At 43.4% G+C, this 21,148-nt stretch overlaps 1 protein-coding gene across 1 annotated transcript in view; it reads left to right on the forward strand.

The window, feature by feature from the left end:
• myo16 (myosin XVI) overlaps positions 1 to 21,148 on the forward strand; it is a 351,480-nt gene that overhangs the window by 238,501 nt on the left and 91,831 nt on the right. Inside the window, exon 23 of the mRNA XM_060826459.1 lies at positions 19,967 to 20,042. Within this exon, the coding sequence (XP_060682442.1) occupies positions 19,967 to 20,042 (76 nt within the window). The remainder of the gene's footprint in view (positions 1 to 19,966; positions 20,043 to 21,148) is intronic.

The following is a 21,148-nucleotide window of genomic DNA, read 5'->3' on the forward strand; positions in this document are numbered from 1 at the left end:
AATCTGTTTCTCTGTTCAAAGGGAAAAGACCCTCCCACCCCAGTGTTTTTCAAAGTACAAAGATTCCCCCAATACTCTGAGAAACACTCTGTCCTCAGCCATTACCAGGACAGATTAACTCATTATGATATGGAGGATGAGAAAGAGCAGTAACAATGACTACTGCCAGAAGAAGGTGGAGGGCAAGAGGGCACTGAGCAAAGGGCTGTTACCTGTTGAAGTGTTCAGTTAGCACTTCGATACAAACCTTATGCAGCAGCAATGCCTCAGCTACACTCGCTTCTTCACAAAACCTGTCACCAATTATTTCACCTGCAACACTCACAACTCAAGCCTGTGTCTTGGACAGTGCTGCTTGTAGATGTCAAGGTTCCTGTCAAAAGGCAAGGCGCTGGAAAAGCACAGCAGGTCAGTCAGCATCCGAGGGGCAGGCGAGTCAACATTTCTCCTTCAGAAGGGCTTATGCCCAAAGTATCGATTCTCCTGCCCCTCGGATGCTGCCTGACCTGCTGTGCCTTTCCAGCGCCACGCGTTTTGATTCTGACTGCAGTCCTCACTTTTTCCAAGATGTCAAAGTTACTGTCAGCTTTAACTTCATAGTCATGTCTCCTCTATGACCGCAGAAGGTGGCACTAGCATATCCCATAGTTTTACCACAAAGAACAGCACAAAGTGATTTTTTTTCCCCTCCCAAATGGACAGAGCAAGAGGGCAGGAGAACATTGGAACATTTCTTTGAGTGCTCCCTATCATCATCCTAACAAGCTCAAATGAACGGGATTCCATTCTGTCAATGTAAGCAGGATGCAGCTCTCTGTCTACTATCCCAGCAGTAGTCATGACATGCATCCTGCTTCACCCCCAATGCTATCTTCATTCCAATCAGGCCATTTATTTATAGGTTGATAATCAGGTGACAAGGCCTATTATCTTGGCTCACGACCATGACCAGGAACAGGAGCAGGAGCAGGACAGATCTCCAATGAGAATTGTGGTGAATATTATCAAGCAAACAACCACCTGCTCATAAAAATATTCCACCGTCTAGTCTGTTGAAGAGGGAATTTCCAGCTGAGTACCAAGCTGATATCCATGTTTTGCATTTGCCTCGTCACCATCACAATAGACCAGTCCTTAGCATCACCTGGATAGCCAGACCAGCATGAGATGTAGGATCAGATAGAGGAGAAGGAAAAGAGAGGCAGAGGCCACAGCACCCTGCACGCCTGGACCCAATTTCCTTTAGTTTAATTCAAGAATTTTATCCTCATGTCACAACAAAAATAAACTCTAACACAGAAGCCAGAACCAAAACACATTTACCATCCAATCCAATTGTGCTCCTTTAAGATAGTTCACATATACAATCATCCTCAATGGTTATTGTGGAATGTGTTTTTTTGGAAGCAGTCTTCTGTGGCCTCCTCAGCCAAAATGCATTGCTTCCCCTCAATGTATGGTAATTTTGTAAGTAGAAGCAACATGAGTATGCACATTGGTGCCTATTGTCCTGGCAGCAATCCAGATGATTTCCTCCTTCACCAACTCGCTATCCTGTCTTTAACCACCTGTAAAATTATTGGAATATCAGATGACACGGTCCATCACCTTAGCAGGAATAGATTGTTTTGGAGCTGGCAGTGGTAGGATGCTGAGAGAGGATAACAGGCCATTCTCAAAAGTTATTTCAACACAACTAGGTGACTGAGATGCTTCGGAGGCCCTACTCAATAACGTTCCTCCCAGCCAATGCAAACCATGGAGTCATTCAGCATGGAAACTGATAACAGAGGGTCCATCAGCATGGGTATTACTGCATTGCTATTGGAGGGGACTGCTGTATCCATATTGTATAGAATCCCTCTGTATTTTGTGGGATGGGGCTCCAACTGGATGCTAATTAAGATTCTCTGCCAGTATGTCACTGCACCTAACATTCTCCAGCAAATATCCATGAGTTTTCTTCAGTTATCTCAAGCTTGCAATGTAGCATAAGTCTGCTGCAGTATGGAAATCTGCCTTCTGCAATCTGGTACATGTGGCAACTTATCCACACATCCTACATTCTGCAGATTTGTGCCCATTGAGTCATCTCATGTAATCACTTCCACAATGGTTTCCATCTAAGCAGGCATTTTTGAATGCCAATGTCGTGAGAAACAGTGAGTTTTCTGAAAGACTTTCGTCCTCTTTGTTGACCAGCACAGGAATTTCCCCATATTTGGAAGCTGAAGCTTCCAAAGGGAAGTCAGAGGAAGTGGATCTTTTTTACATAAAGTCAACTGAGTTTACTGTGCAAAATGTTTCAAGAGAGATTGAGGGGGCAAAAAGGAATGGTTCTGAACAAACGCTCTAAAGTCTGTCGCCTGGCCTTGGTAGCCTCAAACTTCCCTCCTTTTGATGGCCAGCAGGAAGATATTACACTCAGTTTCTTTGATGCATAGTATCATGCTGTTATCTGGAGTTATGCACATCTTTCTACTGTCTTGAGAATTGTGTGAGGTATTAAGAGAAGGTGCCTCTCATTATAGTCAGCGTGCAACATGAGGGTTGTGGGGAAGTGAAACCTGGTTAGAGAGAACAGATGTAAAGAAATATGAGACATTAAATATAAGAAAATTAAAGTAGTTAAAAAAGGAACCATTTGAATAAAATCCATGTGATAACCGATGAAAACATAGGAAGTATACCAAGAGCATCAAAAATGCTCTTCGCTTAACCCTAGCTATATAATTGAATTTCTTCCAGCATTTCCCTATATTTAATGTAACATACACCTGTTTTCTCATACTTGTTAACCAGCTATGGAAATGAGCAAAGCTGGGGTAGAGGCCATGCAGGGTTTATTCAAAACCATCCTCTTTGACCCCTTGATCTCTCGAAATATTTTGCACAGCAAATTCAGGTGATTCCATGATCCACTTCACTGTCTCTGTTCTCTCTGCACACTACAAGCTCCTGCCAATCAAATGCACTACAAATTCTTTCTGATGAATTGTGGAATAGATGTCTAGTGGATTTCCTATCTGTTGGAGACAAAAGCATTTAGTTCTTTATCTTGATTCCTGAACCAGCTCTTCCAAGGAAGGATCAAAGCATCTTGGTGCCCTCTCTATAGTTTCTTCAGCAATGTTTTCACTCAGAATTGTGCCCTTGTCACCTGCATGTGAAACATACCATGTTCCCATTTAATAAATGTTGGCTGGGTCCTCTTGTGGTGCAGTGGTAGTGTCTCTGCTCTGAATCAGGGAGGTCCCAGTTCAATCCCATATGTTCCAGTGGTGTACAATAAGTTATCTGAACAGGTTGATTAGAAAAGTACTATTGGTTAATTTAGAAAAAATGTTGGTTGTCTTCAAATCGCGTCAAGGATGCTAAATGTGCAGCTTTGATTGGCAGGCGATCTTCTTGCTGACAGTTTCTATGATGCGAATAATTATGTTATACAAAAATCACCCACTAACTGAGTTGCTTGTAACAGTAGACTGTGAGTAAATCTAGAAAACAAAATGAGCTTCAAGTGACTGACACAGTTTTTGAAGATCGAGCCGTATATTTTTCCCTTAATTCTGGTTGAGGGAGATGCTCTGTATTTGTGAAAGGCTGCATTTGTGTGAGTCTAGATTAGAGTGGTGCTGGCAAAGTACAGCAGGTCAGGCAGCATCCGAGGAGCATGAAAATCGGCATTTCAGGTTGCCCAAAACGTCAATTTTCCTGCTCCTTGGATGCTGCCTGACCTGCTGTGCTTTGCCAGCACCACTCTAATCTAGACTCTGGTTTCCAGCATCTGCAGTCCTTGTTTTTAAACATTTGTGTGAGTGACCACTGCCTTTGTGAAAATGGCGGTTGAGTCCAGAAACTTGCAGTTCCACCCTTAAGCCTGTTTTCTGTGGAAGCAGGAATGTGGTTAAGTGGGATTTGTGTCCGCACAGTTCACGAAGATAGATGCTCCATTAGCTCACTGTCTCCAGTGAAGTGGAACTTTGATAAGCTTGGAGTGTGAAAACTGGAGTGTTTCAGAGTAGACTTGGTAACTGCATTTGCTCTTTGAGAATTTCTTTGTGCACCCCAGGCAGGATGCACGTTGATGGGAGCATTCTCAGCTCTACCAATCTGACTTTAAGCATTGGATGCCGGAGTGTTGGAGTTTCAGTCAGGAAGTTGAGCTGGATAGAGGTCAAGGTTGGTGACCCAGAAAAACTGAGGATGCTGTAGGGTACCGAGCTCAGCTAAAGAGAAAACCTGACTCAGAGATCCAGCATTGTGCCGCAAGCTTAAATATGAAGAATTAAAACATTAAAAATCCTTCCATCATTTAAAACCTCAAGCTGTAAATTGTGTACCCTAATCATTACACTGCCATATACAGTCAGAGGGTCATAGAGATGTACAGCATGGAAGCAGACCCTTCAGTCCTACTTGTCCATGCTGACCAGATATCCTAAATTAATCTCGTTCCATTTGCTCGTGGTTGACTCTCTAAACCCTTGCTAATCAAGTACTGATCCAGATGCCTTTCAAATGCTGTAATTGTACCAGCATCCACCACGTCCCTGGCAGCTCATTCCATACACACAACACCCCCTGCGTGAAAAAGTTGTCCCTTTTAAATCTTTCCCCTCACCTTAAGCTTGTGCTGTCTAGTTTTGGTTTCCCCTACCCACATTGACTATTGACCCCACCTACGCCCGTCATGATTTTATAACCTTCTATCAGCTCACCTCTTAGTCTCCGATATTCCAGGGAAAATAGCTCCAGCTTATTCAGCCTCTCCCTATGGCTGAAACCCTCATGTTAGAGAGGCATTCGTTAGGTTTAGACTGGAGCTCCTTGTTTACAGAAGAAAAGTTGAATTGGGAGAAATGACAACATAAGGATTTTTTAGCTTCAATTTGATGAGATGAAAACAGAGAGAGTCTTTTGAATTGATAAAAAAATGTAAAAAAGGAAATTTCAGCTGATTGTGAATAGCGATGGAAATAGCTCAGCCACTTTCACAAAGCAACAAATAAAGGAGGTTAGAGATAGATTGGCACTTGTGAACCAGAGGGTGAAAGTCTGAGAGACACAACACCAACTCTTCCAATTAACAGCAATGTCTATAAAGTTTTCAGCACCACGATGATCCTCCCTATTTCCAGCTTGAGCTTCCAGTAATGGCCAATGCTGCTATTGGTGGTATTTGAGGGGTTTATGTTAGCAACTGGGCTATATTAACAATCTCAGGTCCCTTGGTACTGGAACCTGAGTAGAGAAGGTTCTATTGAAATCTTGTTCAACCATCTCTTTGTATCTAGTGCAAGTAGTTAATAAATGTTGGTTAGTTTTCATTGGTATGGTATTCCCTGGTTCTCATCCATCAAAGATTTCCAGAACATGCTGTTGATATTTGTACAGAAATATGTCGGTATAGCCTATTAATGCAGCAAGCAAAATAAATAACCGCAGAAGAGAAGCTGTCAGAAATGTGGCACTGGGCACACACAGTAGGTCAGGCAGCATCCGAGGAGCAGGAGAATCAACATTTCGAGCATAAACTCTTCATCAGGAATGACTCTGATCTCCAACATCTGCAGTCCTCATTTTCTCCTAGAAGAGAAGATGTGTCTCCTTTTTATGACATACCAAGATCTAAAAGTCTCAAGTTTTTTAGTGAATGCATACACATTAGTCAGATAGGGTAGATATCAAGGGGGAAGCCCAATAACTTCAACTGCAGATGTGTCCTAACATAGCAGCTTTTGAGTCTGATTCTAACTTCAATATAATTGATCTTCAACACATTTCACCAATTCTCATGAAGTCTTTATTCATTAAGCTGTATCTGTCCTTCTGAAGGAGGAAGTAACCTTCAGCAGCATCCTGCAGTTTGACTTAAATTACTGAAGAGCAGAGAGAGCTAATGAGAGCCTCAGTTCAGATTATCCTGCCTTCCCAGCTGAACCCAGAAATCCATATCTGATGTACGAATCTGTTTGAGAGGGGTATCATTGGGTTGAAGAGTATTTGGGGTAAGGGGGTGGCGTGGTGGTGGTTTGGGGAAGTTGTTGGATCAGGGATAATCAGGTCGGATCAAGGTTCATTGGGTTGGCCATTGTTGAGTAGGAGTCGAATAATTCAGGTGAGGAGATGATCAGCTCTGGGCTGGGGTATGGGGGAGGAGGTGCAGAGGATGGGCTGGTCAGATTGAGAGGGGATAGTCAAGGCAAGGAGCCAATCAGACTGGGGATGGGGGAGGGAGTCAAGCCAAGCATCGTCAGATTGAGGTGGAGTAGGAGGATTTGGGGGCCAGTTGGAGTGAGGGGGTGGTCAATCAAAGGATTTCAGGTCAGGTTGCAGTATTTGATGGTGGGTAGTTCAGTCTGGGTGGTGAGTTAGGTTATGCCAGATTGGAGACGAGTCTGTACAGTGTAGTATGATTGGATGGGAGTTCCAGTTGGGGGTGGTCAGGTTGGAGTGATCATTTATCTGGTCAGCACATTGCAGGGAGGAAATGATCAGGTTGGTGGGGTGCTGGGGTGGTCAGATTGTATCAGTTGGTTTGGGGGAGGGGGATTTGAGAGTCACTGGCTCATTTCTGAGCGAGGCTATATATTAACCAGTGAAACAATTCCTGGGTAAATATTCAGGTAAGTCTAATCCTGTGATCAGTGTTGGACAGTATCACAGAGGATCCTCGGTGACAAAAATCTCCCCGGGCAAATTCATCACATGCACCCTGTCTTCCTGAAAAATGCCAGAGTGCTAATGGAATCCCGGGAGGAAAACTAATTGTACAGTTCACTCTTGGAGGGTAATCTTTTTCCACCTGTAGTTTCCTTCCTTGACTCCAGCACTTGCTGTTGCACTCGTCCTGCTCCCTTCCCCTGACTCACCCTCACTCCCCACAATGTACCACTCACTACCCAGACTCTCCCTCTTGCAGTTCTCCCCCCTCCCCCCACAACCCCAGCCTCCCCTGCCTGACTCCTCCACTATTCACCCCCCAACCCCTCCATTCACTGTTCTCCTCCTCAATCATCCTGCTTACCAATTCATTCCATAACCTTCCTACCTCCTTTGCTAGAATTCCACCATCCACTGTTTCCCTCCCTCTCTCCCCCACCTGCCACTTCCCCCTCAACTATCCAACTTGGTGCTTCCTTCTTGACATTCCCAATCCCAATCCAACTTGTTGCTTCCCTCATTGATCCTCTGATTTGTCACTGCCTTCCAGTCACCACTTCTCTTTGGAGAAGGATGACAGAAGGGAGGAAGTGAGTTTGGCAATATCAAGAGGGAAAGAGGAACCAGGATGGGACTGGGGAGTGGGAGGATGATGATGAGTGGGAGGGTAGGGCAGGAAGCAATGAATGGGAGGGACATTGTGAGCAAACAGCCTGTGAACAACTGTGTAAAGCAGAATTTCAGAATCCAGGAATAGGTGAAAGATCACATTGGCTGCAGAAATTCGCCAGTGATTCTCAGACTGCATCTTCCAAACCCATGAAAACTTCCATCTAGAAGGACAAAGGCCGCAGATACATAGAAACATTACTACCTGCAAGTTCCCCTCCAAGCCACTCGCCATCCTAACTTGGAAATATATCAGTGTTCCTTCACTGTCACTGGGTCAACATCCTGGCATTCCCTCTCTAACAGCACTGTGGGTGGACTGGAGCGGTTCAAGAAGGCAGCTCACCCACACTTTCTCAAAGGGGAGCTAGGGCTGGCCAGCCAATGACACCCACATCGCACAAATTAATTTTTATAAAAAAATCCACTTGATTAATCTTGCCAGATTTGGCTTTCATCCTTTAGTTTCCTGTGGTGGGGAAGTCTATCGTTCCTTCACCTATGGGTGAGAGTGTGGCATCCCAATATGGGGTGTGGGACCCTGAGTTAGGGGGATGCAAGCTGAAATTTTGGAGCCACAAACCCTGCAGTAGCAGTGGAGCGCTGGTTGAGCTGAATAAAGTTGTCCTGTTCTAACAGGCTCCCATTCTCACCAGGCTCCACACATTCAGATTTATCACTAATGACCATTTTCAAACCTTAAGATAGGGTCACAGTAGGAAAATGTTTTGGGTAGTAGTGACAGTAAACTCCATTTACCCACTGCGAGGTGTGCAGCTGTAATAATTCAGCGTGCAGCTCTTGATGGGCTGTTCCATGCCTGTATAAATGCACAGCTTGGAGAGAATATTGCCGAGGGGGAAGGGAACATTAGGGGGAGGTGCGGAAGAGTTTAAACCTTTGGCAGACCCTCTGATGGGTTCCAAAGGGGGGCCATAATAAGGGCTGCTCGATGTCCACATGAAGCTGCTGGGCTGGGCTCTCTGCATGAGCCTCTCCATGTTAAAACTCGGCAATGCAGGCAGCATCCCAGGAACAGAGAATTCGACGCTTCGAGCATAAGCCCTTCATCAGGGCTTATGCTCGAAGCGTCGAATTCTCTGTTCCTGGGATGCTGCCTGGCCTGCTGTGCTTTGACCAGCAACACATTTGCAGCTCTGATCTCCAGCATCTGCAGACCTCATTTTTTACTCTAAAACTCGGCAATCGCAGGTTAGCTGTCCAGTTAATGTCCTCAATCTGCTGGCAGATGGGCAAGCAATCCAACAGTAGCACCCGTCACCCTGCTACTGGTAATGCTGTGACAGGAACAGAAGTGGGAACTGAGGTTTGGGTACGGTACTCAATGGACTTGTTTTGATTTCCACCATTTCATATTCCCACCGGCACCTTTTCAAGGGGCAGATTTTCACACAGAGGGGGATGCATGGATGGAACAAGCTGCCAGAGGAAGGGATGGAGGCTGTTACAATGACAGTATTTAAAAGGCATCTGGATGGCTAAATGAATAGGAAGGGTTGAAGGGATATGGGCTAAGTGCTGGCAAATGGGACTAGATTAGGTTTGGATATCTGGTTGGCATGGACAAGTTGGACCAAAAGGTGTGTTTCTGTGCTGTACATTTCTATGACTCTATGACCTAGCAGTTAGGTTGAGGATACATTCTTAAGTATATTTTGTGCTTATTTGTTTGTACATTTTATTTAAAATACCAATACTCTTTCTCTACTCCCAGTTAAGACCTGTGGCCTGACCCCCTGCACCATTCTACCCTGGTAGACGTTTGTTGGAAACTGACACACAAGTGATGATAATGATACAAATGACCCTCCTTTGTGAAAGACTGACCAAGAATTAGAACTGTGAACAGCCACTTAGACCAGATTGAAAATACCAAGTGTCATTTTGAAAGAAAAATGACCACATATCCCTTCTCATATATCACTAAATGTCCAAGTGTAAAAGAATGATGTCCATTGCTGGAAAATGGTATCTAAGTAACATGTAATGCACACAAGTGGGAGTCTAAAGGGTATGTTTGTTATATATAGCCTCAAGTCAGGACTATAAATTTGTTTGATGCAGACTGATATCACTGGTGCTAGCCATTTTAAACTATAATCACACAATGGGGAAATCAGGATACTAGATTAGTCTCCTGGCTCTTAATATCCGTTTGCATAATGGCCTTTTAGTGCTGATCAATTTGTTTTCATCTTCTCATCAGTGCATGTGTCAAAAATAGCCTTCTCAACTGTCATCTAACCTCTGCTCTGGGAATGCATCTGGGAAACTGCTGCAGGCCAAAGTACTCTCTGAAACTGAAACTTTCATTCCAGCTGAACACAAAGAAGATGGATTAATCAATGAGGAAGCTTTCAATTTTTCTCTCTCTCTCTAGAGTGATTTCCCAGACATAACAATCAGCATCGTCTGGTGCAGGCTCAGTGATGAATCTGTCGAACTTCAAAAGGTTGTTTGACATGCAAGTGGAGAATCAAGCTCCTTAATATTCTTGCATGACCCTGCTTAAAACACTCTCATCACCTCAATGCCAACTCAAGAGAGGGAAGAGAATAAAGCACTGTTAAGTGGCGTAATTTATGTAAGGTTCCAACACCTTTGTACTCCAGTGATTTCATTGACGTTCTGTAAGTCTGAATTATTTTCCTTGTAACCAATACAGGTTTATTAAATCCCTGGACATTTCATCTTGGACAGCAGATGGACAAGGTTGAGGGATTGCTAGTTTTACAGCACTTCCTTGAAATGGTGTACATTGCTTAAGTTGATGGAAAGACATCTGGTTGCTGTCATATTAATTGGTGTAAAGGGACAATTGACATGGGTGCTTATGGTACAGTGGTATTGCCTGTGCCTCTAGGTTGGAAGGCCTGGGTTCAAACCCCATGTTTTCCAGTGTTGTTTTATAATCTGTCGAAGCAGGTCGATTAAAAAACTTTTTATTTTAAATATTCAAAGGGCGGAGTAAACTAGAAATTACATTCATAGCATCTGGATCAGTGGTGCTGGAAGAGCACAGCAGTTCAGGCAACATCCAACGAGCAGCGAAATCGACGTTTCGGGCAAAAGCCCTTCATCAGGAATAAAGGCAGTGAGGGGGAAACATGGAGAGATAAGCTAGAGGAGGGTGGGGTGGGGAGAGAGTAGCATAGAGTACAATGGGTGTGTGGGGGAGGAGATCGCTTCTCGTTGGATGCTGCCTGAACTACTGTGCTCTTCCAGCACCACTGATCCAGAATCTGGTTTCCAGCATCTGCAGTCATTGTTTTTACCTCTTTTTACATTCATAGTATGTCAACCACACCATCCAAGTATCACAATACTTTCAATGAATTGATTATTTTTGAAATGCAGCTATTCTAATATAGGTAAATACAAGAAGCAATTTGCACAGAGCAAGGTCTCACAAACAGCAAGTTAAGATAATGATCCATAATAGGGGGCTTCTTGTGGTGTAGTGTCCTTCTGCCTGCTCTGGGAGGCTCAGGTTCAAAAACCCACTGTATATTAATATCTCTGAATAGGTTAATAAGAAATAAATAGGATGAATAAACTGCTAATCTGCTTTCTTTTTGCTGTTATTAATTGGGGTGAAATATTCAGTTATGCAACAGGGAGAAGATGTCTTATATAAATGGAACCAAGAGGTACTTTTATCCACCTGTACAGGCAGCCAGAACCTCATCTGAACATTTCATCCAAAAGTTGCAATTGGTGCTATGCCTTTATGGTTCCTGCAGGATGCAATCTTTCAGTGTCATTATGAATCTTCTTCTACTCACTTCCTATGAACCATGCTGATCTCATTCTTCTATGGATGAGTCTCGATGTCCAAATGCTCTGCTGAAATATGTTTTAAGAGATTTTCTTCGTTTTTGTTTGAAATGTTAATTCCTGCACAAAAGCAAACTGGGATTTGTTCACCTCCTTCTTGTGACTAGAAAGTGTTGAACAGGCAATTCTATTTGGTGAATTTGCAGTCAGGTCTTATCTTATTCTCACAGGACTGATCCAACCTCGATAAAATAGCAAATTGTAGTAGGTCATATTCAAACAGCACATTACTCTGATAACATTATAATTTAAGGTTTATGATTTATTATGTGCTTTGACCGACAAAGAAAGAGTCAAGTTCTGAACTGAAGAGCCAAGTGGCTTGACTTTGGCCTTAGAGTGTGAAATGAGGAGAGTCTAGGATAGCACAGTCTTGACAAAATCAGCTTTGAAAAACATCAACTATAAAGTGATTGAAAAATAAATGGTATGTGAAAATTACTTTGACCCAACCTTAAGGAAAACTAAACTTCAAAATAAACTCCTTTTCAGTAGGAAGACACCAACAGCAGTAAAAAAGATACACTGACTATGTGGTTCCAGGCTATTCAGAAGTCAGTCAGTCTCCTCTCCTGAGTGCAGCTTCAATCAAGAAACATTAAACTCAGGATTGATATTCGGGGATTGTACTTCATTATCCTGATGTAAACTCCACCCCTCTTCCCCCCCCCACAGAGGCCGGAATGCCGTCACCAAGTCCCCCTTTATTTTCTTTTGGAGAGTCCTTGACACTGATCCAGCTCTCTCAGAGCCAGCTTTCAGAGTGAGCAGAACCTCGGACAGTCTTTATTTCTTTTTCTCTTTTAGAAATTAGCAGAAAGATAAAAAAATTCACAATAAACAATAAAGAAAACTAAACTTCAAAATAAACTCCTTTTCAGTAGGAAGACACCAACAGCAGTAAAAAAGATACACTGACTATGTGGTTCCAGGCTATTCAGAAGTCAGTCAGTCTCCTCTCCTCCTTAATATAGAAAAGTGGAAAGCCTTTCACTCTCACTGATCCAGCTCCCTCAGGGCTAGCTATCAGATTGAGCAGAACCTTGGACATTCCTGTTTTTTAAAAAAATGTTTAATTTTTGTTTTTTTAAATTTATTTTCCCCCACACTGCCGCCTAACTGCGGTAGTGCTTATTATTTCTTTCCCCAGCACCCATGTTGTGTGTGTGCAGGTGTGAGACACAGTAAAAGGCACGAGGTGCACCAACCTTTATTCAGTTTCCACCACCAGAAAGATAGGGAAACACCCGAGTGGCCAGTGACAAGCAGTGCCCTTCACATCAAAGGGCAATGCTGTGTGATCAAACAGTGAAGGGGAGGGCAGGGACTAAATCAAAATAGAGTTGGAGGGGGAAATGATGCACTCCACTCCCTGCGGCGCCCACCTCTCCCTGAACAACTCCAGGGTGTTGGTGGACACCGCGTGCTCCTTCTCCAAGGACACCCGGGCCCTAACGTAACCGCGGAAGAGGGGCAGGCAGTCGGCCCTAACGACCCCCTCCACGGCCCGCTGCCTGGACCTGTTTATGGCCAGTTTGGCCAGGCCCAGGAGCAGACCCACGAGGAGGTCTTCAGACCTGCCCTCTCTCCTCCGTACCGGGAGCCCAAAGATCAGGAGCGTAGGACTGAAGTGCAACCAAAAGCAGAGGAGGAGGTTTTTAAGAAACTCAAAAAGGGAGTGCAAACGCCTACACCCAATATACACATGGTCCAATGACTCCACAGCGCCACAGAACAAGCAGTTGGGCTGGGAGTCCGTGAACCACCGCAATCTGCGGTTGCAGGGGACTGCTGCATGCAGCACCCTCTACCCCAGATCCCCGAGAGAAAGGGGGAGGACTCCCGCGTAGAGAGCCCTCAACTGGGGAATACTCTTGTTTATTTTTTTTTATATATGCTTCTGCTGGTTATATTTTTTTTTAGTGCTTATTATTTTTAACCCCAGCACCCATGGTGTGTGTGTGCAGCTGTGAGACAGTGAGAGACAAGGTGTACAAATCTTCATTCAACTTCCACCACCAGGAAAAGTAGGAAAACACCCGAGTGGCCTGTGACGAGCAGTGCCCTTCACATCAAAGGGCAATGCTGTGTGATCAAACACTGAAGGGGAGGGAATCTCCTGTTAATTTTTTTTTTCTCTTTTTTTTCCTTTTTTTTTCCTTTTTTTTTCTGTGACAAGCAGTGCCCTTCACATCCAAAGGGCAATGCTGTGTGAACAAAACAGTGAAGGGGAGGGCAGGGACTAAATCAAAATAGAGTTGGAGGGGGAAATGATGCACTCCACTCCCTGCGGCGCCCACCTCTCCCTGAACAACTCCAGGGTGTTGGTGGACACCGCGTGCTCCTTCTCCAAGGACACCCGGGCCCTAACGTAACCGCGGAAGAGGGGCAGGCAGTCGGCCCTAACGACCCCCTCCACGGCCCGCTGCCTGGACCTGTTTATGGCCAGTTTGGCCAGGCCCAGGAGCAGACCCACGAGGAGGTCTTCAGACCTGCCCTCTCTCCTCCGTACCGGGAGCCCAAAGATCAGGAGCGTAGGACTGAAGTGCAACCAAAAGCAGAGGAGGAGGTTTTTAAGAAACTCAAAAAGGGAGTGCAAACGCCTACACCCAATATACACATGGTCCAATGACTCCACAGCGCCACAGAACAAGCAGTTGGGCTGGGAGTCCGTGAACCACCGCAATCTGCGGTTGCAGGGGACTGCTGCATGCAGCACCCTCTACCCCAGATCCCCGAGAGAAAGGGGGAGGACTCCCGCGTAGAGAGCCCTCAACTGGGGAATACTCTTGTTTATATCTGTCCGCAAAGGGTCTCTGATTGGACCAGAGTAACAGTCCTAATCAGGGATCTCATATCCTATGATGTCCACCTGACTTACTTCGTTACAGCCATGTCATATCCCACAATTGCTTCTGTGACCAATAATGTCTATTAAAATAAATTTGAATTCCCAGTAGCCAACACAAAGGAATTTCTAAACAAGATGTTAAGTTTTACTTAAACTGCCTTTTACTGGATGGTATACACTGAAGCAACGTTCACTAAACAGTACTTCAGTCTGCAGCTCATGTTTCTAATTACAGAAAATATCCCTATTTTAATATTTAAAATGGCCAACAAAATCTCCTTCTATGTTTATGCTTTACTCTGTCCTTAGATAACAGACCAAAGCATTCATCCTCCAGAAAAAAATTCTAAATTAATTCTTAGCTCCTTAATCCTTTGAGAGCAGAAAAACATTTAATCTTCGAACAGAGTTTCAGAATATGAGGTTCCCTGGTGATCCCTCCCTATAGCCAAGATAGGTGAATCTTTCTGTTTTGTTGAAATACTTACAGCCCTTATTTCTTCAGTCCAAGAGTGACTCCCTCCACACACTTGTATGGTAACCATAGAGATTTGTTGTTTCTGTCTTTCTCTCTCCTGCAGATCTTTATAGACGGAATCTGCCTGGGAACTTCAGTGATATTTTTAGAAAAACCTAGAATCTAGCCCTATATTAGCTACACATGAATCGTGCCCTTCTCAAAAACCATAATCTGGGCTTTGTGAATCACGGTTGCCTTGTTTCCAGGTAAATACCCATCCTTTGGAATCCCACCTGCTTCAGGGGAGATTGATCGCCTAGTTGTATTATCATTAGACTATGGATCCAGAGACCCAGCTAATGCTCTGGGAACGTGAGTTCGAATCCCACCATGGCAGATGTTATTCTTTGAACTAATTAAAAATCTGGAATTATGACCCTCATGATGACCATGAAATCATTGACAATTGTCAGGAAAAACTCATTTGGTTCACTCATGGTCTTCAGGAAAGGAAATCTACTGTCTTAACCTGGTCTGGCCTACTTGTGATTCCGGTCCCACAGTAATATAATTGACTCCTAACTAACCTGTGGCCAATTACAGGGAGCCAATAAATGCTGACCTCACCCACAATAGGAGAAAGTGAGGACTGCATGAAGGGCTTATGCCCGAAACGTCGGTTCTCCTGTTCCTCAGATGCCGCCTGACCTGCTGTGTTTTTCCAGCACCGCACTCTCAACACTAGTTCACAAAACCGGTAAAATGGATTTTAAAGAAAACATAATTTTATCTCAAACCTATGTAGATAGTTCAAAGCATAACTATTTACAAAACTTTACATTCCTGACATCTTCCCAAGAAACTAAACATTTATCTACCATCAGCAAAGATGGTGATAGACTGGTCATTGTCTGTACGTATGAACACTTTATATCGTCTTCCCAGTAAAACATTCCAGATTCACTTTTTAATCTTTAATATGTATTCTACCTGGGCTTGCTGTCAGCAGAGTTTGGAAGAGGTCTCTTGATCTCTTTCATATCGAATAAAATGGAGGAATGAAAGTCATCAGGTGGGATCTCATAAGGGCCTGAATGAAGTGGGCTCCAGTGAGAAATCTGGGAGAATGTGTAAAAGGTCCTGTGAGGCCAGTTTGATATCGGGAGCTACTAGTTATATTTTCCAGGTGAGGTTCTGGTGAGGCAGTGGTGAGGTAGCTGTTAGTTGAGATTATTGCTTGTTAACAGCTTCAATAGCACTGAATCGCACCCCTTTAATATGCAGTGTCCTATCCTACCCACCATCCCCCCTACCCGCCCCCAATGAGGAAAATAGATGTTGACAGTTCCTGGCATGGAAAGGTCTGATCAGGTACCTAGTGACACCAGGTCACCACTTGCTCCTCAGCAAAGTCGTCTTGTTCACATGCCAGCTGTATGTCAGGGCACCACCTCACACACAGCACATTTCCACGGATACTTGTATTCGACACCTGCCAATCGAATTGAACTGAATTGCATCAAATTGAATTGAATTGAGTTAGCTTGATTGTTACGTACTCAAATGAACACAGTGAAAAGTTTATGAGTAAACAGCTACAACGCCACATTAGGTACAAAGGTAGTTAGGTATAGCTTCTTCAGTGATAAGAAGAAAGTGAGGACTGCAGATGCTGGAGATCAGAGTCAAAACGTGTGGCGCTGGAAAAACACAGCCAGTCAGGCAGAATCCGAGGAGCATGTGAGTCGCTGTTTTGAGCATAAGCCCTGATGAAGAGATTATGCTTGAATCGTCAACTCTCCTGCTCCTCGGTTGCTGCCTGACCGGCTGTGTTTTTCCATTGCCACACTTTTTTGACTCTGAATTCTTCAGTTATGAGATTAATTACAGTGTAATAATGTTACCGACAAACAGTTTAGGTACAGAGTACCTCAGTACCTTAGTCGCAGAATAGATAAAAAAAAGAAAAAAAAGTTACCTTACAGCTATGCACAGCATGACCATAGGTCAGAACAACAAGAAGCGAAGTTAGAAAGATGAACATCACAGTCTCTCTTCAAGGGCTGTCTGCAGCAGACCAGCACAGGGAGTCTTTCCTGTGCTGACACCACCCCTCCAATCCATTTGAAAGACACTTTCTCACTTTAATACTGTGCCCTGGGGTGAACTCCACTGGACTGAGGGTGTCAAGCAGGATAGACATGGGAGGTTCGGCCACTATTGGAGTGTCTTGAGAGGAAACTTCAGAGAGGCCTGCCTGTGGTTCCTCCTTGGCCTGGGTTCCCATTGGCACTGCCCTGTCTCTTTGTGATGAAGGGCCAGATAGAGTGACATCAAGGTCCTCCTTGCTGTTAACGCTGTTGACAACCTTGCCTCATTCTGGAAAACTTCCCCTTCTTTGTCATGTTTAGAGAAAAGGTGACAAAATGTGTAGGACAGCTTTGGAATGTCAGTGCTCATCCGAGGACTCAATGGCCTTTTGGGAAAAGTGCAGGCTATAGTGATGTCAATCCATTCTGGAAGATTTCAGTTACCAACAAGAACTTCTGGCTATGTTGAGCAGGAGAATAAGGTGAGAAGGAAAATCCCACCATCCATAAAATCCTGCTTCTTGTCTCTTGTGAGCATCTTGCAAAATGGACTAGCATATATAATAATGGAGGCAAAAATCCTTCACATGTAGATATTGTGATGCGATAGGATTCTATAGGGAGCTTACAGTTTAGATTGATGGCTAAGGTACCTTGAATAGTCCCATTTTATCGGCGTTCCCTATTTATTTAAAAGGGAATGGAAAATAAGAATAGGAATATTTTGCTAAAACTCTATAAGGCACTAGTCTGACCACTGCTAGAACATTGTGAACAGTTTTGAGCTCCTAAAATAAGGAAGGATATATTGACATGGAGGCAGTCCAGAGAAAATCCATTAGTTATGAGGGACTGTCTTATGAGAGGTTAGGTAGATTGGATCTGTATTCAGAATAAACAAGAATAAGTGGTAACTTTATTGAAATATAGAAGAAATGTGGAGGACTTGACAGGGTAAATGTAGAAGGGCTATTTCCCCTTGGTGGAGAGTCTATGATCAGAGGACAGAAGAAGGGGTTGCATATATAACACAGAGAAGAGACTTTTTTTTCTCTTGATTTTCATCTCCTAACATTGCTGGTGGCTGATGCATTGTCATCCTTTGTAAAGTAACTTGCTTCAACCTAGGAAGGAGACCAAAGCTCACCAAGGTTTTGCAGAAGTGTGCCTTGCTGATGATGATCATAGACTCATGAATCTTTGAGGCGAAAGCAGTTATTGAATATAACCGAACCTTCCAGAATAAAGCAAAGCATACTGTGGAACTGTGTACCTCGGGAGTAACATATGAGTTTGGGATTGTATAAGACTATTTAAGATGAAGCACACTTATTATTTGATGAGACTGCTAATTGATTGGCTAATTCAATGTGCATTGACTCAGCTTTGTGTTCAAGTGCAAGGTAGAAAATAACTTTTAGTTGATAATTTCTTCATCTGAGAGCTTTTTGGTGGTACATTTCATCATTTTGATTGGCAGCTCTTCCAAAAGAAATTTGTGGTAAAGGAGCCCCACAGACTTCAAAATAATAGATTGAATCACTCGATCTCCAGATTGTCAGAGAACGAATGTCCATTTGGACATGCACACTGAGTCCCTGTGTTAGTCCTGATGTGTGGATGTTTGTGGGAATTGTCCATCAGGAGTTCTGATGCAGAGTCACCAGACTATAAACGCTAACTCTACTTTCTTCCCACAGGTGTTGCCAGACCCGCTGAGTTTTTCCACTATTTCTGTTTTTTGTTTCTGAGCTACACTCTAGACTGGATCTGACTACCTATAGTCACCCGTTTGACCCACCACTCAGAGCCTTCCTGCTGTCTCCTGACTACTAACCCCCTCCCCCCCTGACTCAACTACTCTCAAACCTGATTATTATTTCACCCACCTATCTACTGTAATCATGTACCCACTCACCTACCAGATCCCTTGCCTACATACCCTACCAACCTGCCCTCCTCACTCATTCCACTACCTCTCCCACTTACTCATTATAATGATGTACCTAGTCCAGACCGCTACTATATACTGACCTCACCAACCTAGCCATCAACCTAACTTACACATCTACCCACCTCACCAACTTCACCCACTTATCCACCCCGATTCAATCACCCAACCATTCCTCCATTCACCAACACTCAAAGGCAGGTAATATGGTGGCTCAGTGTTAGCACTGCTGCCTCACAGCGCCAGGGACCTGGCTTCAATTCTGGCCTTGGGTAACTGTCTGTGTGGAGTTTACAAGTTCTCTCTGTGTCTGTGTATGTTTTGTTTGGGTGATCCAGTTTCCTGTCACAGTCCAAAGATGTGCTGGCCAGGTGGATTATTCATGGTAAATGCAGGGTGAGAGGGTCATTGCATAGCTGATGGGCCAAATGGCCTCTTTCCCCACTGTAGGGGTTCTGTGATTAAACCTTTAAATTTACCAAACAACAGCTGAAGCTGTAAAAAGCAGCCATGTACTCTCCTCTCCCCTGACCTAACTCCACACTGACAAGGTCCCACTAGGGATGTAGCATTGTCCATTCCTTTGACAATGGGTTGTAAAACATTGGAAAAAAATAAGCTGCAGATTGAGAGGATATTCAAGCACAATGGCGGTCCACCCATCATTGCTCCTACTTTGTTTGTTCAGTCCGGGTGAGTGTAGACATATCTGAGCTATTGGACATTTACAATTCAGTAACATATTGAACATTTACAATTCAGTAATAATGTTTAAGAATGATGATCATTTTGTAAAAAACAGGAACCAAAAACATTTCATCTATCTTTCCAACACCCATTAGATTTAAATCATTCGTTTCTTCCCTATCTGAGAACACCAGCCCCTGATAAATTCATTCTCATCTACAAATGGCTTTAGAAGCTGAACATGAATAGGGAATGCTGACAACCTGGAGAGGGTAGTATTACTTGCCTTTCGATTTAATGAGTATCAAACTCTGCATTTGGAGCAAAATTGATTACTTACGTATTTTGTTTCTTTACCCTTGATCACAAACAAGCATGTCTCAGCACATATACATTGCCTACAGGTGTCCTTTAAAGTTATGGTACTTATTATCTTTGATGGTAGTAATGATTAGTTTTATTATTCCATTGAAGTAGTATTTACTTTGGAAACATAGGTGCTACTTAGATGGAAAGGTTATTAGGTTTGTGTGTAGTTAATCTACTTTGACTACTGATCTTGATCCATGTGATTCATCACTTTCAACAGTCTTTACATTTTCGCCTGCTGTGGGAAATTACAGAGTTATCTTCATATGAGCAACAGAACAGTGAAAATAAAACAGAGTGAAGGCATAAACCTACTGGTTGAAGTAAAATGCTGAAACAGTGTGTGATGTTCTGTTTCGCAACAGGTAACCTATGATTTAACAGGAGTGATTGAAAAGAACAAAGATTCACTTTCCCAAAGCCTCTTCTTTGTTATGAAAAGTAAGTGTTTGTTTTTTTTTAATAAATCAAAACACATCACAAGCACTATATTTATGCCACTTTATTTGTGTTAATTAACGAAGTTAGATTGTTGTTATGTCTCAAACCTTTTCAATGTCATGAATGAAATGTCATTTAAAAATAAATGCAGTTCCCACTGTGTAATTATGTCATTCTTTGCCATGTTTTCGTTGAGCTGGTGTTACTACTTGTCTCAGCAGGCTGTGGAAGCAAATCTTTTCCATAATAGATTGAAATAGGTTGCCATATTCAAAGCCTTAACAGGAAATATTCTTTCACTTTTCATGACATACACAAATATGTAAACATTTATTGAATGGGAGCATTCCAAGGTCAAACAATGCTTTATTGGTTACTTCTAATTTTTAAATTGTAGAAACATTGCTGGAAATTGCTTACAAAAAACAAATACCTAACAACAATCAACACTATCAGGCCAAAGTGGCCCACTTGATTGACACCACATCCATAATCACCCACTCCCTTCACCCCCGACGCTCAGGAGCAGCAGTGTATACTATCTACAAGACACATAACAGAAATTCACCAAATATCCTCAGGCAGCACCTTCCAAACCCATGATGACTTCCACCCAGAAGGACAAAGTCAGCAGATACATGGGAGTATCTCCACCTGCGAGTTCCCCTCCAAGCCACTCACCATCCTGACTTGGAAATATATTGACATTCCTTCATTATCGCTGGTTAAAAATCCTGGAATTCCCTCCCTAACGACACTGTGGGTCAACCCACAGCAGTAGTTCAAGAAGGCAACTCACCATGACCTTCTTAAGGGCAACAAGGGACAAGCAATAAATGTTGTCCCAGCCAGAGATGCCCACATCCCATGGGCGAATAAAAAACAATAATTGACTGCAGAAGCAATGGACTGAATTTTCCCATTTTCTGATTCGTTGTTATTTTTGGGAGTGCTTGTAAATAAGTTCCTGTCATGGTGACCTATCTCCTGCACTCATCTACTGCTCACTTCACTAGTTGCGCATCAAGCCTCGACAACACCCTTCTCAGTCAGTCATGCAGGAGCAGAGATCAAAGTGCTGGCTACAGCTGTCACCTTCCAGCAAT

This window comes from Hemiscyllium ocellatum, chromosome 6 (assembly GCF_020745735.1).
Source record: "Hemiscyllium ocellatum isolate sHemOce1 chromosome 6, sHemOce1.pat.X.cur, whole genome shotgun sequence".
Taxonomy (NCBI): Eukaryota; Metazoa; Chordata; class Chondrichthyes; order Orectolobiformes; family Hemiscylliidae; genus Hemiscyllium; species Hemiscyllium ocellatum.